Source organism: Python bivittatus, unplaced genomic scaffold (genome assembly GCF_059951505.1).
Source record: "Python bivittatus isolate LINGU-HERP-01145 unplaced genomic scaffold, Pbiv_v1 ctg000160_np1212, whole genome shotgun sequence".
In the NCBI taxonomy this organism is placed as follows: domain Eukaryota; kingdom Metazoa; phylum Chordata; class Lepidosauria; order Squamata; family Pythonidae; genus Python; species Python bivittatus.
Window position 1 is genome coordinate 246772 of NW_028277076.1, and position 27389 is coordinate 274160.

Consider the following 27389-nt stretch of genomic DNA (forward strand, 5'->3'; position numbering starts at 1 on the left):
CAAGGGGTGGACTAGAGGACCTCCCAGGACCCTTCCCACTGTACGCCATGACCCTATGATTCTAGTTCTCAAGATCTGGGTTTCTACTAGAGCTAAAATTAATGTTACCCACCGTTCAGCGTCCAAATATATTTTAAAGAAATGTATTGCAATCCTCTGCATGCTTACTCAGAATGAAGCCCCACTGTATCTCATAGGCTTACTTTCTAATACATTTGGGGTTATAGCTCCAGTTTCTTGGACATTTTAACTCCAACTCTAAAATTCTAAATTGAGGACCCAAGTCTTAAGTTTTTATCAGCTCTAAGACTACTGCGTAAAGAAATAAATTACTAAGTGGAACATACAAGTCCATGCTTTGCAGGTAGCATTAACATAATTTATGCAAGCACTTTCACCCATACAGCAACTCTGCACTGAATGAATGAATGAATGAATGAATGAATGAATGAATGAATGAATGAATGAATGTTGAGAACACCATGACTTTTCCATAAACAACTGGATGAAAAGCCATCTAGCCATGATTAGGCTTTTGTTGGATCACCCTTTACAGAAACTTTTGGGGATCCAAACATTTGTGGTTTTCTATTTGTAGTTTTCTTGTGTTTCCAACCTATTTTTTTGCTTCTTTCCACAAAAAGAAAACATTAAGAGAACCTCCCTTTCCCCAACTCAAGGAATATTCCAAGAGAAAGCTAAATCTTAAGGTTTGCTCTTCTGTCCCGAGACAATTACTCAATTTCCACCTGTTGTTCTACATCTCTGGGATCAATTTTTAAAGTCACAACTAGGCAACCTGGCCATACCCCCAGGCCTCCCCTTACCTACCCATATTGCCCACTGGATCCCTCCTCCCTATACCTTTTGCTCCAATCACCTCACCTGCTCTGTCATGCTTCTGCCTCCTACTCCCCCTCGTTGCCCTTGAAATTGTTGATCAATACCATGGATGATGAACTCATTTTTCTGCAGTGATTCCCATGTGCTTCAAAACTTAAGCACGTGTAACACACTTGTACACTCTCATCCTTCTACTTCCATCCCCCCCCCCCACTGAATATGTTCTCCACCACCCTTTGCAGACCACAACTCTGTAAAGCTTGGTGCTTACACTGAATACGCTGAATGCTTAGGGATTTTCCTTCCCAAGGTCATTTCACACCTTTCCCATCTTAGTGAATGCTTGTGGAGCCAGTATGCAAGGGAGAGGGGGTCTTCCCTAATGATTCTCTCCTGAAGTGGACCCAAGCCAGACAAATAGATGCGGACGATCTTACAAGGGTCTCTGCTGAGACATGCAACACCAGTTGAACAGCTAGGCTCCAGCTTCGAACTCCTGCCTTCCGAATTAAAGAAGCCATCAGGAGCTGCCCTCCACCCCTGCTGCTATCCCTCTGGGGTCTCCATTGGTCTCCCGCAAGGAGCTCACCTGCTTACTTCCGGGGACTGGCATCCTAAGGGTTCGTTGAGGTGAGCGTTACGGAAGGGCAAGAGATTCCTTGCCAGTACCATCTTTGTTCTTTTCTAGCGAGGACGATGCCACCACCGTGTACATGGCAGCAGCCAAAGAAAACATGACCGGTCCGGGTTACGTGTGGCTGGTGGGAGAAAGGGAGATCTCAGGCAACGCCTTGCGCAATGCCCCAGAAGGTACCCTTCCTGGTTCTGACTACGCTCTCAAGCCACAAAGCTTCTGTTCCTGAGTGCCCTTCTCTTTGCTGTCTAGCATGCCCTGCTGATGTTTCTAGGTGGCCAGAAATGCCGATGAGAGGATTTACAGGAGTGGGGCTCAGCAGTAATGTGGCAAACTGGAGCAATGCCATGCCCAGTGTGGACAGAATGGCTTCAGAGAGAGATTCATCTTCCCCTTTTATAATAGTAAAATTAGGGACATCTAAACAGTTGCTTGACAGTCACTACAGAATGTGGTAAGGCCTACCAGCTAGCTTAGAAGTTAACACGAGGCTCAGAGGAGCCTCGGAGTTCAAAGGCAGTCTAATCCAGACAAGCAGATTCTGGGGATCAGTGGGACAGGACTGCCGTCCTCCGTGCACCCGGAGGCGCCTGGCCAGCAGAAGCAGAGCCTCGCTTGCGGATCTTCTGACTCCCTCCTCTCCGGCTCATTTCAGGGCTGATTGGCCTGCAGCTCATGAACGGGAAGAACGAATCCGCTCACATTCGGGACGCGGTTGCCGTGGTGGCCCAGGCTGTGCACGACTTGTTTGAGAAGGAGAACATCACAGACCCGCCCCGGGGCTGTGTGGGGAACACCAACATCTGGAAGACAGGGCCTCTCTTTAAAAGGTAGCGGTCTTCCTGCCGCTGCTCTTCCCCCCGGAGGGCAGCAGCGAAGGCTGGTTGCCGTGGGCCGAGCAAATACGCTGAGCGAAGCGGGAGGGCCCGCGCCCGTGGCCTGACAAAACCGCCTGGCCTGCTCCCGAGCGCTCCCCCGGCTGCCTAACATCGAGTGCGGCTGAGGACACACAGACCGCAAAGCCTAAAGGAGGTCGCTTCTCTTAGGGTGCTGATGCAGACCAAGTACGCGGAAGGCGTGACTGGCAGGGTGGAGTTCAACGAAGATGGGGACAGAAAATACGCCAACTACAGCGTCATGAATCTCCAGAATAACAAACTGGTGCAGGTCGGAGTCTACAACGGGAGCCACGTACGTAGACCAAACGTCTTTAGTCTTCCTATCCCTTACGCGTCAGCCCTGGTAAGGAAGGCCCTGAATTTCGTGCCTCCTGTGAATTCCCAGAGTATTGAGTGCAGTGCAGATAAACACAGTCCTGCAAGCACAGATTCCCAGCTAAGGGGGGGAAAGGCACGCACTGCCCCGGAGTTAATGCCGCCGCCGGCCTTTGCCCTGGCCGGCAGGAGCAGTCCATAACGGCCTTCCCCAACTGCACCTTCACAGTTTCTGCCCAATGACCGAAAGATCGTCTGGCCTGGAGGAGAAACAGAAACACCCCAGGGCTATGAGATGTCTACAAAGCTAAAGGTATGCTCTGCCCCACGGCAGCGCAGGGGCGTTTTCAGCCGGGTGCAGGCCGAGGGGGCGAGGTGGGGAAACGCCCTGGCGCGCTTCCGCGATTCCGCTAAGGGAATCGAGACCTGGAGCCCTCAGGGGGATCAGGGGGCGGCCGTCCCAAGAGAGTCACCCTGGCGAAGTACCAAAGCTGCGTTCACCGAAAAAGGAGACACGAAGGGGGAGCAGCCGAGAGCCAGCAGAGGGGCTCGGTCGGGGCTGCCGCCTCCCCAGAAGCGTTTCTCGTCCAGACTCCCACAGAGCGGCTCCTCCGAGGCCAAAGGGCTGTCTGGTGTCTCTCTCCACAGATAGTCACGATCCACCAGGAGCCGTTTGTCTACGTGAAGCCCACCCTGGCGGACGGGAAGTGCAAGCCGCTCCTCAACAGCACGGGGGGGCTGGTGCAGCAGGTGCTCTGCACGGGGCCCAACGAGACCATGCCAGGTGAAGCCCTCGGCCTGGAAGCTGAGCCTGGACTGGGGCCCAGCTGAACGTCCCCCCGAAGATCCACGAGATCCGGGGGAAGGACTGCAGCTCCTGCTCTCTGGAGCACTTTGGTCTCTTCGCCGGCGGTGCAAATTCACTGCCGGCAACTGAATAAGTTGAATAGCGGGGGACCTCAACGGTATCTTCTTTATTTGCTTCCACTAACTGTTGATAGTAATTTCACTTTTCTTTGGAACTAAGGGTGGGGTAATAGCAGTACTTTAAATAAATGCATAGAACATTTATAGAGATGTCAAATACCTCACTGTTTTGCAAACATGTGCCCACCTCTATTCCCATCTTTTTCTTAACCACAGGAAAGCCGTTAAGAAGGGAAACAGGGAATAGCTGTACAGCTATTCTGAAAGCTCTCTACCGTATTTGGAAGCTGGCCTCCAAATCTGAGACACAGCAAAGTGAACGGTCTTATCTTCTCCCTTGTTTCCGACATAGGCCGCCCCAGCGTGATGTTATGCTGCTACGGCTTCTGCATCGACTTACTCATCAAGCTGGCAAAGACAATGAATTTTACCTATGAAGTCCATCTAGTGGGTGACGGTAAATTTGGCACACAAGAACGGGTAAGGATAATGCCTTCCTCTCGGTCCGACATAAGTGAAACTGAGCCACATGAAGTTGGCAAGAATTTTCAACTGCTTTGAATTTATAACTGTTACTTATTTTTCTTTCCGTTAAAAAAGAGGGTGGCCAACCACCTTGGTATCAACGTCTGGAGGTTGTACCCTTGTCAGGATTCAACCAGGCCCAGAAACAGCTGCTAAGGACTAGTTTCAGTGTACGGAGGGGGACGGGGTAGACGACGTGGTTTAACGCCAAGGGAAGACCGACTTCCCAGGCGAGACAAGGCAGCCCGTGCCACTAGTAATGAGTGGTTTACGTCACGCAGCTGGCACGGAGGCGAGGTGTAGTAGACTTCAGGTTCCAAACGGGACATGGTAGCAGCTGAGTGAACTAGCCAGGTATTACCGGCACGCAGAGGTTAACCTGCCTGGTTTAGAAATGGCGGCACAGCGGGCATCCTCCAAAGAAAGGAAGCCGAAGGCCTTGGCTTGAGATCCCACTCAACCTGCCGCTAGGAGCACTGGGCCAGCGGCCTGAGAAAGCAGCCTGGAGTTCAGAAAAGAAATGGGGGTGAGTGGGTGGGTAACCTGCATGCTTTCTCAATGGACTAAACAAAGGCCAAAAGATTTCCAATATTTAGGCCAGATCAAACATTCTTAAGGCTTACTAATCTCTATAGTCAATATGATGTACCTCCATTCCCTTTTCTGCTCAAGTAGATCATGACTAGATTCACACCCCAGGGAGAGGAGCTCAGCTGCTAACTGAAGAGCTTAAAAGGCCCCACATTCAGATAAACTGTTATGCAAACTTTGGAGTGAACGTCTCTTTTGGACAGACACAGGCAACAGAATGACCTCGGCCTGGGCTGTGATTGCAGGTGAACAACAGCAACAAGAAGGAGTGGAACGGGATGATGGGGGAGCTGCTGAGCGGCCAGGCTGACATGATTGTGGCACCATTAACCATTAACAACGAGCGGGCTCAGTACATTGAGTTTTCCAAGCCTTTTAAGTACCAAGGACTTACCATCCTAGTGAAAAAGGTAACGCATTAACACATTCAGGGCAAAACGCTAGGCAAGAGCAGGAGGAGCAAATCCCAGGCCCTGAGCTAGGATGGAAAGATGGAGGATTGGGCAAGATAGCCTGGGTTAAGGGCCAGCAGCTGGCTGCTCTGGAGAGGAAGCTACATTTGCCCAATCATACCCAGCCAAAATTAATCATAAGGGGAGCTACCAAGATGAAATGTAACAGCCACCCTCTCTGATACAGCATGGAAGGCTTTTGCTTCTGATTTCCAGCTGATCATGACAAGCATGCCTCTTGAATGGATCCTCCATGTTTGGAGGGAGCCAGTCACTGAATTTCTCTTGCTCTGTGAGGGGACAACAGTGGCAGGGTAAGAGTTTTTACTTTCCTGCCCTGCTTGTGGATTTCCCAGCAGCATTAGACTGGTAATTATGGGAAACTGGTCCAGGCAGTTTTGGTCTGATCCAGGAATTCCAGTTTTAAGCAGATCTCCTGACTCCTGGCTGGAGACTGCCCACCCATCGAGTGACTCATTCCAGGCTTTTCCCATCTGTGATTTCCTTCTGTGTTCTAGGAAATTCCCCGCAGCACCCTGGATTCATTCATGCAACCATTCCAGAGCACACTGTGGCTCCTGGTGGGGCTGTCGGTGCACGTGGTGGCTGTGATGTTATATCTGCTGGACCGTTTCAGGTACCCGAATCCTCTGAACGGTGAGGGATGCACAATGTGTTGGGACTGGCCGCAAAAAGTCTCTGCAAATGGAAACGCTGGGACCCAGAATGTCGATAACGATGCTCGAGATGGAGAATCCAAAGGCCACCCCGTCGTGTACACAACAAATCCACCGAGCAGTCATTTAACGATTGAATGAAATTGGAAGCGCTTCCTTTGCATGATTTATTCCACATCCAGTTGGGTGGAAGGGTGAGGGAATCCTGAAGCTCCATCTTACAGCTTACATTCTGCTCAGCACATTCTCACCATCTGAGGTTTCATCCCAGTCAGAAGGTTGAAATACTTGTTTCTGTTTGGTAATGTTCAGAATTTCAGGAAGTATTATGAACCAGAATCTGGCCCTGAATGGACGGGTACGTATAGTGCTGATAGTAGAACTTGCTAGGCAGTGCCGAATCTAGCATGTGGTCTTGCTTGCTCTTTTGCAGTCCCTTTGGCCGATTTAAAGTGAATAGTGAAGAAGAGGAAGAGGATGCCCTGACCCTTTCATCAGCCATGTGGTTTTCCTGGGGGGTCCTTCTGAATTCTGGCATTGGAGAAGGTGAGTTTCAGATGCACTGGGATGGGAAATTGATTAGATTGTTGTTTTTGGGTCATCAGAGGGCAGAATACATTAATCACAGAGGAGTGACAAGGCATCAGTAGAGGGATCTCCCTATGAATATCTCCCTTGATCAGCAGCCATAAGTTGATCTTGAGAGATCTCATTTTTCCTTTTGGGTCATTAAGTTCCACTTCAACCACATGAAGAACTTTCTGTCCCTCACTCTCCAACTCCAACAGATTCTTCTTTCCTGCTGTCTTTACTCTACCAGGTGCCCCACGAAGTTTCTCAGCTCGAATCCTTGGCATGGTCTGGGCTGGTTTTGCCATGATTATCGTGGCCTCCTACACTGCCAACCTGGCTGCTTTCCTGGTGTTAGACAGGCCTGAGGAACGAATCACTGGCATCAACGATCCTCGGGTAATGAGGACCACAAAACACATCCACAGAAATTCAGCTCAGCATGTGCCCTATGACTCAGGAGATTGCACTCAAGGGGGGGGCAGAAGGAATGTATAGGATTAGGCCCAGTCTGGTTCCCCCACCCCCACTGTTATGTTTTATGGCAGATACCCACGTTTAACTGCAAACCTCAGAATTTATCCTAGTAATCGGACTCAGTCCCCAAATATTTCAATGAATATAACCAAAAGGAGGTTCTGGTAAGAGAGGTGTGTTTCTAATCAACAACATGGGAGAGACAAAAAGCAAGAATTGTCATTCAGGCAGGCTCCACAGCCCTAACCATCCAGTATACCCCAGGTTCAAATTTGTTTGAGGGCAAAGGGGGGAAAGCAAAGAGGGTAAAATCTTTTTGTTGCTGTTTTCCAGTTGAGAAACCCTTCAGATAAGTTTATCTATGCCACAGTGAAGCAGAGTTCAGTGGACATTTATTTCCGGAGGCAGGTGGAGCTAAGCACCATGTACCGGCACATGGAGAAACACAATTATGAAAGTGCTGCTGAAGCCATCCAGGCTGTTCGGGACAAGTAAGTTTTAGCTCTGCAACATCCACAATTTGCAGCCCTCCTACCTTTCCCACCACTTCTTCTTTCGGGTCTCTTTCCTGGAGTAAAAGATGGATTAGCTGCATTCTCCTTTCTGCTGATAATCCTCAGAGCATTCTGACTCTCCCAACAGGGCCAGTCCAGTTGCACTTTAGAATAGAAAAAGAGCTCTGCTGGATTGGGAAGGGAAGCCCACCCAGTCCTCCCCTGCACCAGGAACCAGGCCAGACACAGATGCTTCCTACAGCCAATTTAAACCCACCGGTCCTTTGGATGATCTGACAACCGCAGAGACAGCCAGCTGCAGTAGGTTCTTTCCGTCAGCTGTACCGGTGGCATCCAAGGACAAAAATGAGCGAGCAGATAGTTCCCTCTTCTGATGGTGGGCACAGAGGTCAACTGGCTGAGTTTCTCTGCAAGGCAGCTTTGCTCTTCTGTGATGCATTGTTTTAATCTCTTCTACATTTATTTTATTGTTATTCTTCCATCTCCACAACAGCAAACTCCACGCATTCATCTGGGACTCAGCTGTACTAGAATTTGAAGCCTCGCAGAAGTGTGATCTGGTGACCACAGGGGAGCTTTTCTTCCGCTCTGGCTTCGGCATTGGAATGCGCAAGGACAGTCCCTGGAAGCAGAACGTCTCTCTCGCCATCCTCAAGTCTGTACCGTGCATCTCCCGTGGTGGGGAGGAGCGAGCACTCCATGACCCCGTGTAGGGCTTTGGGTGGTTGGCGTCAAAGGCCAGGACGGTTCTTTGAGAGGTGTGGGAAAGACAATAGGGAGAGAGCACGCCCCTCAAAGCGCTAGACCCAAGGACATGCTTTCTGGGGTTCAGTAACTGACACATTTCTGTACAGAGCCCTAAGTGCACTCTACTCTGGGTGATTCACTAAGGGTACTCGATCAGTGGTGCAAAGATCCAGACGATGACTGAATGGCAGCAAAGAGTTAGTGTTTCTGCATTTCCCCGCTTCACTCCAGCGGTTGTCTGGATTTCCGCAACCCTCTACTTAACTGTCCTACTTCATTCCAGTCCACTTCTGTTGACTATGTGGCTTGTGCCTGGATAGTTCAGTCCATCCTGATACAAGAAACATGGAAGAGTTGTCAACAGTCAGAGGAGGTTCTCAGTTACATGTCTGCATGAGTCATTAGTTCAGACTCAGATGATTTTCTGGCAGGAGGTATGCTCATATCAGTGATTCCTATAAAAACATGTGGTAGAGCTCTTCGGAGGGTAGGTAGCCCCTACTTTTGGGGCTAAGAGAGAAGCGTGGCTCACAGTTTAAACCTCATCCCATTGGAAAACGTAGCCTAGGTTACATTTGGACATAGAAGAAAGCCATACCGCCCTCCCCTTTCAGCAGCAGCATCTTCCTTGCCCCAGAGACTCATCTGTACTCCCTTCTTCTGCTTCCAGCCTCCATGAGAATGGCTTCATGGAAGAACTTGACAAGACTTGGGTGAGATATCAGGAGTGTGACTCCCGTAGCAATGCTCCGGCTACACTCACCTTCGAAAACATGGCAGGTGAGCTGGCTTCCCCCTACCTGCCTTTCAATTCCCTAATTTTTCTTTGGGCTTCCCCAAACTTTTCAAAAGGTTCTCCCTAACTTCTTCCAATTCAATGCATGTTTGTCCTTGGTAACATGCAAGCTGCGTTCACGCAAGATATTTACCATGGTTGTAGTGAATTAACCTTTTTTCTGGATACACTGAACCAACTGGGTTGGGTTTGTACAATGAAAGTCCTATCAGTTTAAAAGTTAAGCAATCTTACCAAACGTGTGAATGCCACGCAAGGTCTTCAACTGGCAGGGTTATGTGTAGAGGGTGGTAGCAGGGGGTGAGATAGAATGGGTGGTACACCCAAAGAGCCATTAATGCAACTGGGGCATGTTTGTTCTTTCAATTACATGTTTATTTTATTTATTTTTTAATTTTCTCCCTCCCCATCTCCCCCTAATGGGGGACTCTGTTAACGTTACTGGGGGAGGGGTAGCAAGCCCATGCCATCCTTCAGATCTAAGAGCCAGACGTGTACCTTAGGCTGGCCATGCAGTTTGCAACTTTGAAAAGCGGTATGGAGGGTTCAGTCTGGCTGAGGGCCACGGCTAAGATGGTAGAATCCTTCACCCACTGCCTGACTGAATGACCGAAACCATCCGCAGCTAACAGCAGCTGGGAACCAGGATGACTCAGTCTAACGAGCTGCCTTGGTGGCAAGAATTAGCTCTGCTCCTTCCACCATATCCCTCAAAGCCAAACCACGGAACTATTTTATAAAATGTGGCTTTGCTCTCAAGCTCGGTCATCATGGAGCAAACTGCTGCTTGAGTTTGCCACTTCAGCCTCTGTATCAGTGAGGAAATGTGCATGCTTAAATGCTTCATTCAGGGAAGAAACTCTTCGAAAACCCAACTCCTTTTCTACCTGGAGAGTATTACCAGGGATGCTCCCCTCATACCCTACTGCTCCCGATCAAAGGAGCGCAGCCCAAGGAAGCAGCAGCAGTCGTCGGCTTGCATCGTTGCTCTGGGAACTTGGGAAGTATCAGACGGCTCCTCGGACAGCGCCCAACAAAGCCGATGGAGCAGAGGTGTCTGTGGGAGAGAGGGGCGTTTTCAAAGGGCAGGAGCCACGTCTGCCTTTACGAAAGGGACACAGAGAAGGCACTTCAGGCCTCCGCCCTGTTTCTCCTGGGGGTTAACCTTCCTGCTTGTTTCAGGTGTATTCATGCTGGTGGCTGGAGGTATTGTGGCCGGGATATTTTTAATATTCATAGAAATAGCATACAAAAGGCATAAAGACGCCCGGAGGAAGCAGATGCAACTGGCGTTTGCAGCAGTTAATGTGTGGCGGAAAAACCTGCAGGTAGGACAGACCGTTTGTAGAGAAACACCTCCAAAACAGGTGCGGTTTTTTTTGTTTCCCATTACTTCACCCAATCAGTGACTACCGTGCTATGTGGGAATAGCACAGGGACAGACGCCCAGCGGCCTCCCTTCCCGCATGCCACTGACAGCAGTTCCATCGGGGGGGCTACACACACGTCCCAACCCTATTTCCTGCTTTCCGGGGAGGCGAGTCCAGATTTTGAACAGGCAAGGGCCTCTCTTCCCGCCAGGTTCCAGCCGCGCCGTCGGCCGACTGCTGCTCTTGCAGGCACGGCTTTCTCCCCGCTTCTGTTCTGCCCACTCAGGGTTCTTTTTCTGGGAAGGACAATTGCAGTGTAAAGCTGAGATCCCGGAGCGCCTCTAGGAAGAAGGCCTTGGGTGATCCAGCCTTGCTGTGCACTGCTTCCAACAAAGCGGCTGAAGATATTCGCACAACCGAGAGCCCCATTTCCATGCCATGCTCCTTTAGCATCCCCGTTGTTGGAAGGCGAGACTAGAAGCGCTTGAGATTTCTCCTCGCACCCTGCAAGGCACCGGAGGCGACGTGTAATTAAGAGCCCGCACACAGGTGCACGTCCACATTTCGCCCGTCCTTTGGCATCCCAAAAACCTGGATCTGATCAGTGACTCACGTCGCTGGTGTTCTTTCCCCACAATCTGTACAGGACTAAGCCAGAAATTGCCAGACTCCACTTGCAAACCTCGAACGCCAGTCCCAACCCTAAAATCAACCAGGCTCTAGCCATAAAAGCAGCAGAACGCCTGCTGCTGAGCGAGTGCGCCAGCGGCCACATTCAACATCACAGGCCAGGGATCCCAGCAGTCGGTCTGCCATGCCGTTTTTTAAAAATAGCCTAACCACAGGCTACCCTGGCGTTTTACTGAGAAGCACAAGTGAAATTATTTCAGATTAACACCCTTTTCTTTGCAAGGCCGCCAAAAGCAGCTCATTGTACAGAGAAGGAAAAGAGAAGAGAATCTGGCAGGCATACTTCCAAGGGAACATTGTAGAGACCTGCAGATGCCCGGTGCTACTAAAGCATATGCAAGCCTCTGAGGCGCAGGGGAAAGAAGGCGGCAAGCTGGCACATTAGTTTGCTAGGCGAATGGGAAGCTGTTCACCAATACAGTAGTCAATGAGCCCCTCCCTATCTCCCTCTCTTTCCTCCCCCGCCACCAGCAATGCCGAAGGGGTTGATCCAGAACAAGAGCACATTAGTCACTGCCGTTTTTCACTTGCCAACTTTCTAGAAAAAGTCCTGCCTTGGGTCACGGGGGGGAAAAAGAATCTTTGGGGCTGTCAGTCAAGCATGCCACCCCATGGGTTATAAATAAACAGAGAAATATGCTAAGAGATCCGTTTGACAATGTAAGACTTTTTCACAGGAGGATTCCTCAGACCACTAGTATCTGGTACATTGCTAGAAGGTAGGCAAGTGGAAAGATTTCTTTGTTCAAGAAAAAAAACAAAAAGCAAATATATCTATAACTTTTTTTGTTTGGTTTTATTTTGCTTCCTGGGGAAATCACAGTTTTGCCATGGCTATTTTTGGCAATGCCATGGGAAGGCACCCAAAAAAAAAAAAAAAACCAACCCAAAACCAACCCCCCCCCGATCCCATCCCATCCCATCCTCTTGCTAGCTTTTCTTTTTCTGTGCATGCGCGTAAAAGTAATTGAGAATAACCGAAAAGGAGGAGGAAATGTATCCCCCGCGCATGCTCTGTGCACCAGTGGGATACATTTTTGGTCACCCCATCGTGGGCTGGTAGAACCATACCTGGTTTCACCTTTTCCTCTCCCAAAGGGGTTAAAGAAAAAAAGAATGGGAAGAATTTGGATTGGCTGGGTTCCCCGACTCACCCTGCCCCACGAGAAAAGCAAGAGTTCCCCATGGTGCTGACCAGGTTTGACTGCCTACCACCTAACAGCTATCTTTTTTTTCCCTCTTCATTCTGTTTCTTTGAGTTCCTGGCATCCTTAATATCATCCAGAATTGTAATGCTTTGCTTCTTCCCTTTCTTTTCCTTGTTTAAGTTTTAATTTCAGTAGATTTTGTTGTTTTATTTTTTAATTTTATTTTACGTTGAAAAACAGTTCAAGTTTTACGCCAAGCATCACTGAAATTTTTGGAATACCTTTTTTTTAACATACAATGACCTTCTCTTCCAATGCAGTCCTCTCTCTCTCTTGTGGCCGTAGGATTCACCTTCAGAAAAGGCCCCGAGCATTTTTATTTAGTGGTAGGTGAAAGTGTCTCACCTCTCTCTCTAGTTAGACTAGCTGTGGCAGGAAGGGGTAGGGAGCGATGTGTTCCCCTAGGGACCCGTGAGGCCGTGGCCGTGTTTCTCATGGGGAGGCCTCTGAAATGTATAATCCAGCAGAAATTCAGCTGCTGACCCTGCCCACCGTGCCCTTCTTAAGGGAATCCTTTCCACTGCATCTCAGCTTAGTTCCAAAGGAGACATTCAGATTGGTCGGCCCTTGCATAATCCTAAACCGAGTGTCAGGGCCACACCTGTGTCTGGGACTGACAGCCATTAGGAGATGGTAGGCATTGTCTTGGCCATTTAAGAAAGACAAGAGACATACCCAGGATCGTGACATGGGGCTGTGTTCATCTAGGTGTAGAGATCCAAGCCACCCACTGGAGATCTAATCACTTATATACATATTCATTTTAGGATAGAAAAAGTGGTAGAGCAGAACCAGACCCTAAAAAGAAAGCCACTTTTAGGTCCATCACCTCTACCCTGGCCTCCAGCTTCAAGAGACGTAGGTCATCCAAAGACACGGTAAGAGGAAGAAAAACAATTGTGCCCTCTTTCTTTTTTCTCGCTCGCTCTCTCTTTCTTCTACCATCCCATCAACTACCACACACCCATCCCGAAGCTGCCAGTGTGACCTACCGTAGCCTCATGTCCGTCAAGAGTCAGTTGGTCGGTTGGTCAGTCAGTCAGTCAGTCAGTCAGTCCCGTGTCCCTTGGCAAGTTTCGAAGCCGAAGAGGGCAAAGGAGGTTTTGAATGCTTTGTAGTGTCCTGTGAAGAGTTTGGAGATAACTGCAATGAGTTTCTTGTTCTGGTTTTATTTACTTATTTATTTTGATCCGGATTCTTTTATTTCATTCCGTTTAGAATTGTGGCTTAAGTTTTGCTCACTTTACTGATACCAACAAAAATCAGCTTTTCCCCCTCCCACTGTTTTCTGAGTGTTCCTGTACCTGTTTGTCCCTATATGCCTAAAAGCGGTTACTGACCCCTCCTGCGCTTACAGCCCCCCCACCCTCTAAATTCTGCCCCACTTTATCTAGGCAATGTCTCACCTCACGCTGAACCATATGTTCATTGTACTCTTTACTGTAACTTCTGTTTGTGTTTTTCAAAAGAAAGAGGATGTTTTTTTTAAATGTTATTTTACTTTATTTTTTGTGTGAATAAGTGACAACAATAGCCTCTGCTTGTAACACTCTGGACAGAGCTGTGCAGGCTGGCAATCGATAATTCTTTGGAGTAGCAGAGTTCTAGAAAGCAAAAGTTGTTGCTGTGTGTTGGTGTGTAGCTATCTTCCTGCCCTCCCCAAACCCTAGCAATCCAGCCCAGTTAGGAAAAATGCTGTTCTGTTCTGACCCCAAATATCCTGCAGAAGGAGAGACTCATGGAAACGCTTGCTCTAAGCTTTTTGCATTTCAACATCCCCCTCTGGGGTAGGGGCACAGGGCTGCATGTACAAACGGAACAAGAGAGGGCATCTCCCATCTGCATGAACTGGACTGGACCCCATATGCTGCATGTTTAAATGTTTGGGAAGTAGGAAATGGAATTTCTCTTTTCTGCTCTGCAGCACAAGGAATTGGCTCATAAACTATTTCTTGCAGTGAGCTTAAATAAACTTTAAATATTTATTTTTATTTATACCTTTTAATTTCCTTTTAGGGGAGGTTGTAGTTCATAAATTTGTTTTTTGAAATGCAGGAAGCTACCAGGAAGCGTCGGGGGGGGGCGGGACATTAACTTCCCCACCACTCAAGGGTAAAGCAGGAAAAGTCAGAATGTCTTCCCTAATGCCTGCATACTTGCAGGTCCAGGGCTGGGCTCAGGAGTGGAACACAGAAACCTGAACTGACACTTGGGCAGAAAAAGAAAACTCAGGACAACCTCTGAAGGGGGAAGGACACTCGGATCCCAAAACTACCTCTGTCAAATTTCACCCTGAAGTACAGCTCTGTAAGATTTAGGTGGTTCCTCTTTCCTTCCTTTGCCCCATCTGTCTGCCGCTGAGGACCAATTGCCCTGCAGCGCTGAAAGCACAGTGCCAGCGCAGAGTCGGTGCTCTCCCAGAATGAGCGGGGCCAAGATTTTGGCCCTTTTTTGCATCTGGGAGGGTTTCAGCTCCAAACCTGCCCCTCAGGACGGTCCCCGGCCCAGGCTGTGTGAAAACGCCTCCTTCAACCGGGCACGCAAAGCTGCTTCGGGCAACAGTCAGTCCAGCAGAGGTCCACGGGCCCGGCTGACAGAATCCAGCCTTTTGGGGCAGAGTCAGAGGCGGAGTGTCTCCCGGCCCCCTCCGCCTCACAGCCGACGGATAGGCCTCTTCCGGGAAAAGGCTAACGTGGCGTTCCTGGCAAGCAACCGTCCGTCTCGCAAACTAAAGCAGCCCGCCCGGGAGTAGAGCTACCCCAGTCCCTGTTCCTGCCGCTCCTTGGGAAACGAAGGAGCCAGGCAGAATCCCTGTGTTTGTCCCCAGGACATCCACTGCCCTCTTACAGAGGATCCTAAAGCCCTGTGCCCAGTTGAGCAGAAGGGGAGAGGCAACCGCTGTTTAACAGCGTGGCTTCCCCATCACACGCAGCCACTTTCCTATCAGCGCCTTAGAAAACTGCCTATTCCCTGGCAATAAGGGGTCCACGTTAACGGTATTGGGGGGCTGAGACTGTATTTTCCTCCTGGCTCCACTTCCACTCGGCTCGCCACTGGGGAGAGCTTCCTGGGCCCCTGGAGCAGGAGGCGGCTTATCAAGTTTCGAGCGCCCAGAGCCCAAACTCACCAAGCTGCCCCGCTGGTGCCGGAGCCTCCCGGGCCGGGGGCTTCTCTGGCAGAAGCTGGCTTGGGCAGCCTGGCTCTGAGCGTCCGGCTGCGAGAGCAAATCTGGGGAAAGGCTTGCGCGACCCATTCAGCGCTGCCCCGGCTTAGCGTATCGGGAAGTGTGATTTAGTGCCAGCTGGACACTTCCTGAGAGAGAGGCTCCCGTCCCATGGAACGTTAATCCCTGTTAAGTCTGGAGCCGGGGAGCCCAAGTTTGCGGGAGGCCCGTATGTCTTCCACACCACAGGCCGGTCTGCCCCAGCAGCTCAAAGCAGGCCCCTCTGGCCTGCACCTAGACCAGGCGCCCTGTCTGTCGCGCGCCCCCGGCCCCCAGGAGCCGTAGGGAGCTTCCAGAGGAGGCTCTCCCCGCGCGCTTCCTCCCCGGCAGAGTCTTCCCGCAGGCCCCCTTCCCCTCAGAGCCGCCCCGCTCAGTCACCGGGGGAAAGGCAGAACGACCGCACAATGGCGGCTGGCCGATGCAACCCCCCGCCCCTCTGAGATACGGGCACCGTTTCCCCCTTCGGCGAAGGGGAGTTTCCTGCCAAGGGAACCAGGCTGGCTTCAGAAGGCACCCTTGCCCGTGGCCAAGGAACGCAGCTACCCCAGAGCACCGTTCGGGCATCGGGGAGCGCCAGGAAGGCCGGGGCAAGGCTCAAAGGGGCGGCCTTGCCCTCTGAAGCAGGCCCAGGGGGCTCAGCCAGCTTTAGGTGCTGGGAAGACCCACCGGAAAGCCTCTCCCTTCCGCAGAGCCGGCCGGCACCCACCCCGTTTCCCTGCCGCCCCGCCCGGGCCAGGCCTTTACGACGCACCTGAAGCGATTTGTCTCTGTAGTCATGGGGGGGCAGGTGAATTCTTGGGGGGCAAAAGATAACACCTCCCAGGAAGGTAAAGCCGGACCAAAAGGGCTCCTTCCTCTTCAATCCCAAATCTCCACGGCAGCGGCTCCGCCTGTCGAGAACAAACACGCGTCCACTGGACGCCCCCACAAGGAGACTCAAGGCAGGGCGGCAGGGCCCTTGGGCGCCCCTCTGTAGGGGCCCCAGCGCCGGCGCTGCCCTCTGACCCGCCCTCTCAATGGCCCCGGGGGAGCCGCTCAGAGCTCCCCTCATCCGCCCGGCCACCTCTGGGGAGGGCCCAACCGCTTCCTCTCGTTTGGGAGGGAGGCCCGCTCCTCTCCGCGAGGGAAACCGGGCACAAGCCTGGCTCTGCGTGCGCCACAAGCACCCCGACCTGCCGCCACTGCTGGTAGAGGGGCCGGGCCACGGCTCCCCTGCCTCCCTCCCCCGGCCGCCGTGCCCTGCGGGGAAGGCGCCCGGGCGGCCCAGACGACAACTCCCAGCAGCCTCCTGTTGGGCGGGGCGTGAGGGCCCTGCAGGGAGGGCATCTGGCCCCAGGTGGGCCGAGGAAAGCCGCCAGGCCCCTCTCGGCCTGGGGAGCACCCAACGCAGGCTGCCGGAGGGAGGGGAGGGCGCCTCGGCTGGCGACGGGGCCGCTCTGGGCCCCTGCGCTCTCCATCGAGGCTTCCTTGCCCCCTCCCCCTGGCACAAGCAGACCCCCGCTGGCTCCTCGATGGCAAACAGGCCGCGGGGGGGCCAAGAGCCCTCTGCGCCGCAGCCCCTCCTCCTCCTCCTGCACGACCCCTCAGAGAGCAGGCCCCCTGGGACCAGCCTTCCGCCCCCGAGACCCTCCCTGGCGTCAGCGGGGCACCTTCGCACGTCCGGGGCTTCCCCTCCCAAAGCTGGGCGTCGGCGCAGAGATCCGGCCAGTCTCTTCTGCCCGCGGCACACAAACAAAAAGACGACCGCCCCCAGGAGGAAATCTGTTCAGTTCCAACCTGTCCAGGCCCCCCAGTTTAAAATGGGGCCCAGAAACAGCGTGAGCCGGTGGTGCATGGCCAAAGCACCCAGTTGCGGCCCTGGAAAGCTCAGGGCCTCGGCCGAGTGTTTTTAAAGGAGGCCCAGTCGCATCCAGTGCCGGCCTCTGGTAAGACGGCCACCGGCGATGCGTGCTCAGGTGTAAAGGGTTTATAAATAGGTCTTCCTCTGCCGTCAGCGGATTACACTGATCTGCGTGGCAGGTTCCGGGCTGGGGAAAAGCACCTTGAGCGCCCCAAAATCAGCTTGCAGCTTTCACAGCCCTGAGGTCCTCTAGTTCAGGCAGCTTTCAGCCCCGAAGGCCTAGACAGAGCCCCAGGCAGAGCCCTCCCCAGTGGCAGTTACGCTGAGGGCGCCAACTCTACGAGGGTTTCGGAGGGTGCCCTGAGGCGCCTGCCAGCCCTGATTGGAGCCGGATGCTGGACTGGACGGACCCGCCTGGATCTCACCCAGCAACCCCTGGGGGCTTTTGCTAGGGGCCAAACCAGCGTCAACTGGGAAGCGGCCCTAGGGCAAGAAACAGCCGCCGCAGCGCCTGTCATTTGGGGGCCACGAAAGGCCAGGCGGGCTAAAAGCCACTCCTTTTCCATTCCGGTCCCGACTGAGTAAGACGGACGTGTTTCTGTGCAACGAGGGGAAGGAGCGTTCTTGGTGGGTTGCTCAGGCTTCTGCAGGGCAGGGCACTGCAGGTGTGTGGGGTGGGCTAGGCGGCACGGTGAGGGTCGATGCTGGATTTTGCCTTTGACTCTGGAACTGCAGCCAATGCCTCTGTAATAGACCATGTGCCGTTGATGCGCCTGCTCCCTACAGACAGCCCCGCGATGTCACCACGCCCAGAATCCGTGAGCTGCAGTGCAGATAGCCCTGTAGAGACTCCCCGGCTTCAGGAGCTGCTCGGCACAGGGTGGGCTCTTGTCCTGAATGTTGATTGACTTTTGTCCTGTACCCAAGTCCTGTATTATGGGGATCTGTAACGGGCAAGGTGTCTGAGGGCCGAGGCAGGGATGGCAAAGGAAGGGGAGAAGGGCAGGCCCAAGAGACCCCTGGGAGGGGCCAGGAGGAGGAGGTGGGGCACCAGGGGGCGAGGCGGGCGTGAGCATTCTCCGAAACGTCCACAGTCTACTGAGAGGAGACGCTGACTAGCCAGAACTTGGAATGGAGCTCCAGGGCCGCCAGGAGAGGATTAGTTGCTCTCCCAGCAGTTTTAAAGAAGGGCCGCAGACGCTGCCGTGTAACACCCACCCTGTCCCCAGGCGGGGAATCCCTGAGAGATGATGCAGGTCTCTGCTGTCCTGGCAGGGAGGGGGGGAAGGCGCCTGCCGAGAACCAAGGACGGAAACGGCGCTGTGAGGGATGCGAGCGGCCACTTGCAGCTCTGCCACGTGGCGAGGAATTGCAAAAAGCGACGGAAGGAGGGCACGGGCTCCCTGCCGGGCGGTCCCTTTGCACTCAGCTCGTGTGCTGTGGGGCGTTCTCAGCCGTTCTGATCGTTATTTTTTTTAAAAAAATGCTGCTACAACAGCACTTTTTTTATTCCTGGGGCAATTGGATGCATTTACTTAGCAAAGCTTATTTTTGCCATGAACTATCGCTACAGGGCAGAGCCAGTAGCCTTGAACTGTCTGAGAAACAACCTATTAATAAATCGAGGGGGACATGCTATCGCTTCCCAAAAGGTTTTCACCAGAGAGCCAAAACTAGGCCCAACGTTGGGAGCAGACTGGTCTTTCCTAAGCACCAGCCCTCCTCCAGCAGGGACAGCAGAGACCCTTTCAAAGGCCTTGTCCCTACATGACGTGTGGGCATTTTCACCTTAACAATTATCTTCCCAATTGATCCTAAACCAAGCAAACCAGGTTGCCTGTTTCTTGACTCACTGGCCGCTGAAGCCAAGTTCTCGGGTGCTAAAATTAAAAGTGGGAGGAAAATGTGCCGCTGACTCCCAGCGGCTATGGGGCATGGGGAGAGATCTTCCATGCGGCCCTGGCTAGGCCTCCCTCTGTGGACTGGTCTCAAGCAGTTCCGGGGAGCGTTCGACTTGCAACCAGCACGTGCAGGTTCCGATTCTGCAGAACACGCCGTCGCCAGAAGCGAGTGGCAGAGGTGCCTCTAAGGCCCATGGCCAGTGCATCATCCCTGAGCGATCTCCCATCGGGGCGTGCGTCTCAGTTGCATCAGTTGCTCACAGCCAGCCCCGCCCCACCTAACAGCTTGCCCTGTCTGTCTGTCTGTTTGTCTCTTGCAGCAGTATCACCCCACAGACATCACTGGGCAACTCAATCTCTCTGACCCCTCGGTCAGCACCGTGGTGTGATATCTGGGTGCCGCTGCGGACTCCCTCGGGACAGACCAATGGAGACTCTGATGGGCCCTTCTGGAGACACCAAAGGGAAGCCTTTGACATCCATCCACAGCGTCTGCATTGCTTTCTTCCCTCCCAGCCATTATAGATCCCTGCTTTCTCCAAGGATGACCAATATCACTTGTGGCCTGGGGATGAACTACTGAACACGAGGCCTTGGAGCACCTACATTTTTTCTAGAGTGGTGGCCTCCATTTATTTACTTCTCCTCTGAGACATGCAGAGAAGGTAGTTCTGAGGGATACTTCCACCAAGGAGGGGTTGGACTGCACATTCAGCCAAGTGGACCGGGTCTCTTGCCGAGGGGAGTCTTTTCATCATTACATGCATGCACAGAACCTCTTACGCCCAACTGATTTCACACTATTGTTTCCAGACTGTACTAGAGGGCTGCGAAAGGGCACCTAGCCCCAGTGCTCATGGTTCACTATATATAGCATTCTGTAAGAAAGCCTGTCTGACCACTACCTACCATCCAGAGAGCACTTTGGCCACGCCACAGGCGCGGCCTTTTCTTTGGCTGCTATAGTGAAGGTGCCCATGTTCCTCCAGGACACTGTGGGTTTTCTCTGATGTAGGTGGGGGGAGTCTCCCCCGTTTCTGTTTCAACTACTTCTCAGCTCATTTGTGACACAGAATTTTAGCCAACCCCCTCCGTGCCTCCCATCGGATAAAGCAGTATCTCCAGTAGGACAGGAATGGTTACCAGGCTGAAGGGAGATCACGGAATCTTCTCTCCTCCTCTCTCTGCTGGCCGCCGATCCAGACGTTCAGCTGTGTTCCCGCTGCACAGCATGCGGAAGCGCTTCCCAGCCTCCGCCCGGGACTCCGGTGCCGACTCCTTTTCGGACAGCTCTATTCCTCCCCTGGGCCGAGATCAGAAGGGGCGTTAGATCAGTTCCTCTGTTCTCTCAATGTTTATGGCTACGCGCATCAAGAGTTCTAACAGATCTCCTAGGGCAAAGAGAGAACCCAAGACCACCTGGTGAACTTACTGGGCAAAGCAGAGCTGCAGCCGGCTCTGTGTCCAAACCAGCCCCTTCATTTGCGGAGATGTCCCTTGCAGGAGTTGTGCCCCAGATAGCAGCCAGGGCCCCGGGAAGACACCTGGTCCCAGCTCCTCATCCAGCCAAGCGCTCACTGGCAGCAGGCGCCACTGTCTGCCGGCCTTTTAGGCAGAGAGGGACCCGATTTCTCTCCCTCCCCGGCCCCATTTTTAAAGAGAATACGTTCCCGCAGATTGACTTTCTACATGCAAAGCTGCTGATCTCTCCCTAGCCTGAATTCAAAGGCACCTAGACCACAAGCACTGCTTTTCTAGTCTGCCTAGTCTGGCATCCTCTGGCTTGATGTGAAGAAGCAGCGCCCGCAATAATAACACATAGTTGTCCCTTCCCACACATCCCGTTTTGTGCTGACTTTTCTCTCTTCCTGCTAGCACGTGAAAGCCAGCATTCCTCGGATGCACTGGACTTTGGTTTTAGCTCCTCTAATCCCACCACCAGTTGGGGTTCTAGGGTGGTGGTCCACACGCCTAGGAAAGGCCGGGTTGGGGAGGTTGTTAGAAAATCCATAGGCTGTTGCACCGGCTCAGCTGCCCGGGCATTCCCGGCCTTGACTAGCTGGCAGAGGCTCTCCTGAGCCTCCCTCAGCTGTCCTTTCAAAGGAGAAGCCAGAGACTGAACCCAGGACTACCGAGGTGGATGATCCACTGTGGCAGCCTATCCTTCGCTTTGCTTTGGAAACTCCTATGTGCAGATGCAGCTCAGCTCAGCAAGTAGCTGTTTCCCTGGGGGTTCTGCACAAACCTGGTTGCCAGCAAGGAGCTTCCCCAGAACAACGGCACTCTTTAGAACGCACCCAGGAAATGATTCTGCGGTTGAGCATGTGCCACTGCCTTTGGGAAAGAGCCAAGCCTTCTAACTTTCCAGCTCAAACCTGTATTGTTTCCAGAGCTTGATCTTCACAGTATTGTTCATTCCCGCCCTCAGGAGGACGAAAGCAAGAGCCTTATTGCCACTCCACCAGCTAGCTGCAATATGACGACTATAACACTACACAGGCCCGCCTTCTGGAATTCTTGTGAGTTTGACTGACTCACAAGATATCCTTCAGATGTTCAACCTGGATTCCAAATTCATTTTTGCAATTGTGAGTGCAGAATCTGTCTAGATTAAGGTAATCCCACATTGTCTGTAGATGATCCATTCTGTGGAGAAGCAGAAGCAGCCTTAATCTGCTCACTTCCATGCAACAAAGTCAGAGCTCGAAACCGCAGGGAAGGCCGCAGTAAGAACACGCTAGCTGGCCCGGAGAGCTTGCTTCACAGTGCAGCCAAAAAACCTGGGCAGATCTCAGCAAGCTGCAGCCATCTTCACTCTGATGCAGCCGGTGCTTCCAAGGAGTCAGCAAACCCAGACTCCATGGTTTACCTCGCAGCATCCAACAGGCCCTCTGGCCCCTGATGACATGTGGCAGAGCAGCGCTAGCCTCGGATGCATCTGCAGGAGCTCCAAACGTGGATGAGGCACCTGAACATGCAACCACCACCTTCTCCTACTGGACCGTTTCCCCCCGCCGGCTCATCCTGATCTACCCCTTAACCCGGATCCTAATTTACAAAACGGGCATGTGTGCACACACACTGTACATGCTTACTCAGAAGTAGGCCCCACTGCATTCATTGGGACCTCCTCCTAGGTAAGTATATATGGAACTGTAATTCTAACCAGGCTTTTTGAAATAAAGCCCAGAGCTGCACTGGGTTCTTCCACGAATAAGTATTTACATGTGTGTATTTATGGAATTTTTAAGTGAGCATCAGTGGTCAATAATTATGAGTTATCATATTTATTTACAGTTCTGCTGTGGGTTTTTGTAATAGTGAAATTTAAATCAATTAATTTAAAATGACATCTTCTTGCACGTGTGTGCTTGTGTGTCTGCAAGGATGCTTCTCCTTTATTTAAATTCAGAGCGAGGAGGAAAAATATAGGCTACCTCTCGTTGCCTCCACAAAAGTCTTTGCTCCTCACAGGCACTGAGAACAATGGAAATGTTGGTCTGTGGATTTGCATCCGGTTCCCCAGACCCAGCACAGTTTGGGGAACTTTTAGAACGTGCAGCTGTAAAAAGAGGGCCCAAAGGTGTGCAGAGCGACTGTTGACTTCCCAGGAGCCTTGGAAAATACTGAAAATACCTGACAAGCTGCAGTAGCCACCTGAGGTGGAGCTGGAAGCCGCCGGCAGACACCAAAGGCCCAGCAGGAGCAGGAGGGTTGCCTGGAGTAGGCTCTGGAAGCCAAGGAAACACAGAAGGCTGCGCTTGCCCACGAAGGAAGAAAAGAAAAAGAGACAGAGAGAAAGACCAGGCTGGCTTCTGGGGGAAGACAGGAAGTGGGCCTCTGTTAATTCTGCCCACCTGAAGAAGTAATGGCAGGACATAGCAGGAGATGGGATTGGGTCTCCCAGATCACATGCGTCCAGCTGTCAGGCAGGCACTAGCACCTGTGTCCTGGCTGGACCGGCTAAACCCAAGACATAGCCCAGCTATGGGTTTGTTATTTCTGGCAAGAAAATGGAAAAGTGTGCCTTTTTTTGGTTTCAGAAAACACAAATATCTACCGCATAGTCACATCCACCTAGTCCAACCATAGTGCTTATTCTGCAGTCTCGGGGGGGGGGCAGGGAGCAGAGATAGAGCTGGCTTTTCTCTGAGTGCCAGTCTAGAAGATGAGCATCTTCCTGAGCCATTCCGATGCTGCCAACCCAATGCCCAGCTGCCCCAGTCCCTCCAGTGCAGGGTCAGTTCTTGTTGCGCCAACCTAGCCCCCTGGTTCCCTTGACAAGCTAGGCTTCACACCGCATGTTCAGCCCCTCCGCTCTTGTTGAGACTCGGAAGCTGCTCCGGGAGCCCCCGCCTCCACCCTGCCCCAGGCAAGCCAGGACCCAGTTGGGAAGCACTGGGTCATCTCTTGCGTGTGCCTTTCCAAGAAGAGCGAAGGGAAGTCCCTGGGTCTGATAATGGTGTGTTTCACAAGAGCTACATGTGATGGGGGGCAGAATACCTTGGCATTCAGACCTTACCTTCTTGAGGACAAAGGGTCCAGCACTGCTCTCCCCACTGGGCAGAATTTCTCAGAACGGAAGCTGTAAACTTCCCCAGGCAGACCCGCACGCTCAAACGCAGACTTCTGCCCACAGCACACCTTGCATCTCACCCGCATCCTGGCTGTCACTCACTAAACCAGGAACAACAGTGACCTCTGGCTGCGCAGAGCCAGCAAGGGAAGTTTACAAGTGCTGTATAAAGAGTACGGGGCACAGAGCACACCAGGGGAACTTCCAGGGACACTGAGATGCCATGGTCACCCTTGAGTTGGCAGCCTCCGTTTTATCTCATCTCCCTTTCTGAGGAGAATCTGTTAGGCACCAAGATGATGAACAGAAGGACAAATCTTCAGAGGGGCGATTGCTGCATAACACTTTACTCCAGGCTGAGGAAGAAAATGGAAGAGTGCACCATTCTTTTCAGAAAATGCACACAGATTCTGTGGAAAGGGTGCTTCAGCATCAGCACGATCCTCGTGCCCCACCACGGTGGGAGAACGGCCACAGGCATTTCCTCTGTCGGACCACCTGTTTTGCAAATAAGTACTGCTCTTATATCAGAATTCCTAATGTTGCTGTTTGGATAGGGGCCCGTATGTACAAGTTCAAATCCATCCCATCAAGGTCCACTCACCGGCTGAGATAGGATTAAGGTTTTTATACACAAAACACGTGAAACGGAAAGAAATTATACAGCTATTATGCTGCAGTTCTGCAAGCAAAGAGAGGGCAAAGAGTGCAAAAGAATGACTGTTTGGAAGCAAAATACGCTCACTGCAGGGGGTTCCCCGCACGCCTCACCAGAGCCCACAGCCAAACGTATGAGCCTGTCATGAGTTTCAGGCGGGCCACTGCCAGCGAGCCAACAAGGATGCAGACACAAATGCTGGCCAGGAAAGTGGACGGGCCGATGAGGAGGAAGAAGGTGTAATCTCGGAGATGCGTCCAGTGCTCCTGACAGCGTGCGAAAGATTTGTTTCCAAGGGCGGAGACAGGATACTGGGCGAGGTATGCGGGGCGTTTGCAAGTCACTGAATTCACCTCTGGAAGAAAGAGGAACAGAGACACTCATGGCGAGATGGTCTCGGTTACGGAGTCAGTGGAGAAGATGGACCAGAGGATTTCTCCACTACTGTGTAAACCAATCTGAGCCTGGTTGAAATTATAGCGGTTGCTCCAAAAGGTACACTAAGAGATATCAGGTCCCTGCTTTTCCAGAATTAAAACCGGCTCCAAGTGGCAGGGCTGTTTCTTTCGCCAATGCTCTTCCACGCAGCCAAAATCTTTTTCCAGTGTCTAATAACAAGTCCTGCTCAGCAAAGGACCTGCAGTGCTAATCAGGAGCTTCCCCCGGGTAGCCCTTGTTCCTTTCGTTCCCTCTTGCTCAGCACGGCTGGGTGGCTAGTGGCCCGCTGGCCCTTAGCTGTGCCCTCATCGCTCTCTCCAAGGAACGCCTCAGCTCCGCTTCCCCTCCTTCAGAGGACCACAGAAGGCCACTGGGGATGTGGCGCGGTCATCAGAAGGGGCAGAGCAGAGCAGAGCAGAGCAGAGCAGAGCTGCTTTTGGTCTGCTTTGCGGGGGGGGGGGTTAAGGGTAGGAATGGCGGGAATGGCAGAAGAGAGCTTCTGGGAAACAAGCCACCCCATTCCCTCCCTCAAGACCCCACAAAATGATCTGAACTTGCACTGCCAAAGCATGTCCTTTAGTTAATGGATTTGGATGGCGAATCTTAGAACGCTGAGGGGGGCTGAGGGGTCCCAGGGCTTTAGCAGCCCCTTTCCTTACTCCCAAGCCGCCCAAAGACTGGCTTATGCCCACGACTCCGCTCCTGAAAAGTGCGTCTCGGTACCCTTGCACGATGCCACCTCTTGCCTCCCCTTCAGATCCTTCCTTAAAGTTCGCCTTTCCTGTGAAGCCTTGGCCGCAACTCTCGGACCTCTTACCGTAAAGCCAGTAAACTGAGAACTAGGGCACCATTGAATATTCTTCCACTTCCCAACTTGCCTCTGTTTTTCTACTGTTTGCAGAAACTGTGGAGTGCACTGTATTAATTCTAACTACTGTGGCAAAACACCCCCAAAGTAATACATCTCTGTCCCAGCGGTGGTAAAAGCAAACCCACCACCGGCCTTCTGTAGCTGACTCCGTTACCCATGACCTGCTCCTAATGTGGCCGGTGAGCGTGAAGAATGGGAACAAGCAAAAGGAGGGCGTGGGGAGGACTGGTTAAAGCTGGCCCCGGAACGAGGGCAGATGCTGTACAGGTGCCAGGGAGGGGGAAACCCATTCAAGCAAACAGGCCACGGAGAGAAACCGCCCAGGACCCGGGGGCGTCTTTCGCCATTGAGCGCTGGGTGCAGGGCCGAGCAGAGCAACCTCTGGAATTACGCCCCAACTGCCTGTTATCTTCCTGTGCTGGCGTGAAAAGTGCAGACTGCCCCACGAGCGGCAGCAGAACACAGCCACGTCGCCTCCATCATCTCAGAGGCGCAGGGCACCTTGTGCCCAGCTAAACAGTGTGTGCCCATGAAGTTCTAGAGTGGTCCAAACTCTGAAGGGGGCTCTACTAACCTGGAGTTAGGAGAGTAGCTGCCAGCGGCTTTTCCCCAGTGCCTTCCTGGGGCCCTGCTTACCTGGTACTTTGTCCGTGTTCTTAATGAGCCACTGGAAGAGGGGCCGGATGCCACAGGAGCACGTCCAGGGATTGTCCTCAAGCGTCAGGTAAGACACGGAGGGCAGGTTTTCGAAGAAGCCAGGTGAGAGGGAGGGCAAAGCATTGCTGTGGACAAAGAGTGCCTTGAGATGGGGAAGGGCCCCTGGGATCTCTGGCTCCAGCCTCAGTAGCTTGTTGTTCCCCAGTTTTAGTGTCCTCAGGCTTGGCACAGGGAGAAAGGTCTCTGGATGCAAGAGGCTAAGATAGTTTTCACTCAGGTCCAGTTCCTGCAGCTCACTGAGGCCTACCAGGGCCAGGCGGTGAATCCTGGCCAGGACGTTGCTGCGAAGACTCAACTGACGCAAGACTTTCTGGGTCACGAAGGTGCGGTTCCGGAGGGCAGCAATGCGGTTATAGTCCAGCAGAAGGGTGGTGGTGTTTGTCGGCAGCTGGACAGGTACAAAACGCAGCCTATGGTCCATACAATTTACTTCCCCCAAGGAACAGCTGCAAATATCTGGACAGCTGGAAGCGGAAGAGAGCGGCAAGAAAAGGAGGACAGCAAGGACTGTGAGGGCTCTTTGCCTTCGGCGACCAGAGAAGCTGCAATCTGCGGCTGGCAAGAAGAAGGCCCGGTCCCAGCTGCTTGAAGCCATGAAGACGGCTCAACGCCCTCGGAAAGATTGATCTCTCCAGCCCTACCCTTGGAGTGGCTCCGCGATCAGATTCTACATCAGCTCCACCCTAAGACCCTTCGAGCAGAGGGAGTCTCAGGAACCAGCGAGGGTCCGCAGCTGGCATTCCTTTCTCAGCAACATTTGCTCCCAAAGGTTTTACACGCCTTCCTCTGTTCTGAGCAACGTTTACCACAACTTCTTGGGTGTGTAGTTAATCCTGAGTCAAGCTCCTGCACTTCCTTAGCAAATATTTTGACAGAGCAGCCTTGCCAAGCGGCACAGCCGCCACTTCCTCATGGGCCCTGGCAGCCTC

The 27389-nt window shown here is 52.5% G+C and overlaps 2 protein-coding genes across 9 annotated transcripts in view; one reads left to right on the forward strand and one right to left on the reverse strand.

The window, feature by feature from the left end:
• The window catches only part of GRIN1 (glutamate ionotropic receptor NMDA type subunit 1), a 32457-nt gene extending 12464 nt beyond the window's left edge, over nt 1–19993 (forward strand). For 2 of the 7 annotated variants that reach the window (XM_007428965.2, XM_007428966.2), the window contains 16 exons: nt 1532–1653; nt 2133–2307; nt 2524–2668; nt 2921–3004; nt 3340–3475; nt 3971–4098; nt 4980–5144; nt 5705–5823; nt 6297–6409; nt 6684–6832; nt 7244–7401; nt 7919–8080; nt 8843–8952; nt 10151–10296; nt 13004–13114; nt 19521–19993. In XM_007428965.2, the coding sequence (XP_007429027.1) occupies nt 1532–1653; nt 2133–2307; nt 2524–2668; nt 2921–3004; nt 3340–3475; nt 3971–4098; nt 4980–5144; nt 5705–5823; nt 6297–6409; nt 6684–6832; nt 7244–7401; nt 7919–8080; nt 8843–8952; nt 10151–10296; nt 13004–13114; nt 19521–19589 (2092 nt within the window). In that variant the 3' untranslated portion in view covers nt 19590–19993. Of the gene's footprint in view, nt 1–1531; nt 1654–2132; nt 2308–2523; nt 2669–2920; nt 3005–3339; nt 3488–3970; nt 4099–4979; nt 5145–5704; nt 5824–6296; nt 6410–6683; nt 6833–7243; nt 7402–7918; nt 8081–8842; nt 8953–10150; nt 10297–11705; nt 11808–12496; nt 12563–13003; nt 13115–19520 lie in introns of those variants that run through there. The other 5 variants (XM_007428967.2, XM_007428968.2, XM_088146764.1 and 2 more) reach the window with 4 other exon arrangements.
• On the reverse strand, nt 1436–27058 carry LRRC26 (leucine rich repeat containing 26). 2 transcript variants are annotated; one of them, XM_007428964.4, is made up of 5 exons: nt 26380–27058; nt 22837–24789; nt 20344–20503; nt 13229–13358; nt 1436–1601 (listed from the first exon to the last, which is right to left on the reverse strand). In XM_007428964.4, the coding sequence occupies exons 1-2, from the start codon at nt 27053–27055 to the stop codon at nt 24518–24520; spliced, it is 948 nt and encodes a 315-aa protein (XP_007429026.1). In that variant the 5' UTR covers nt 27056–27058; the 3' UTR covers nt 1436–1601; nt 13229–13358; nt 20344–20503; nt 22837–24517. The 2 variants fall into 2 exon arrangements, with proteins under 2 accessions (XP_007429026.1, XP_088002895.1); XM_088146769.1 differs by lacking the exon at nt 1436–1601 and adding an exon at nt 10287–10842.
• Nucleotides 27059–27389: the final 331 nt, after the last annotated feature.

What these genes read in the sequence shown, in the direction of transcription:
- LRRC26 (XM_007428964.4), bottom strand. Translation starts at nt 27,055, where the DNA reads ATGGCTTCAAGCAGCTGGGACCGGGCCTTCTTCTTGCCAGCCGCAGAT. An exon ending in GAACACGGACAAAGTACCAG is followed by an intron (nt 24,790 to 26,379) that starts GTAAGCAGGGCC and finishes TCTTTCTTCCAG; the next exon opens with AGGTGAATTCAGTGACTTGC.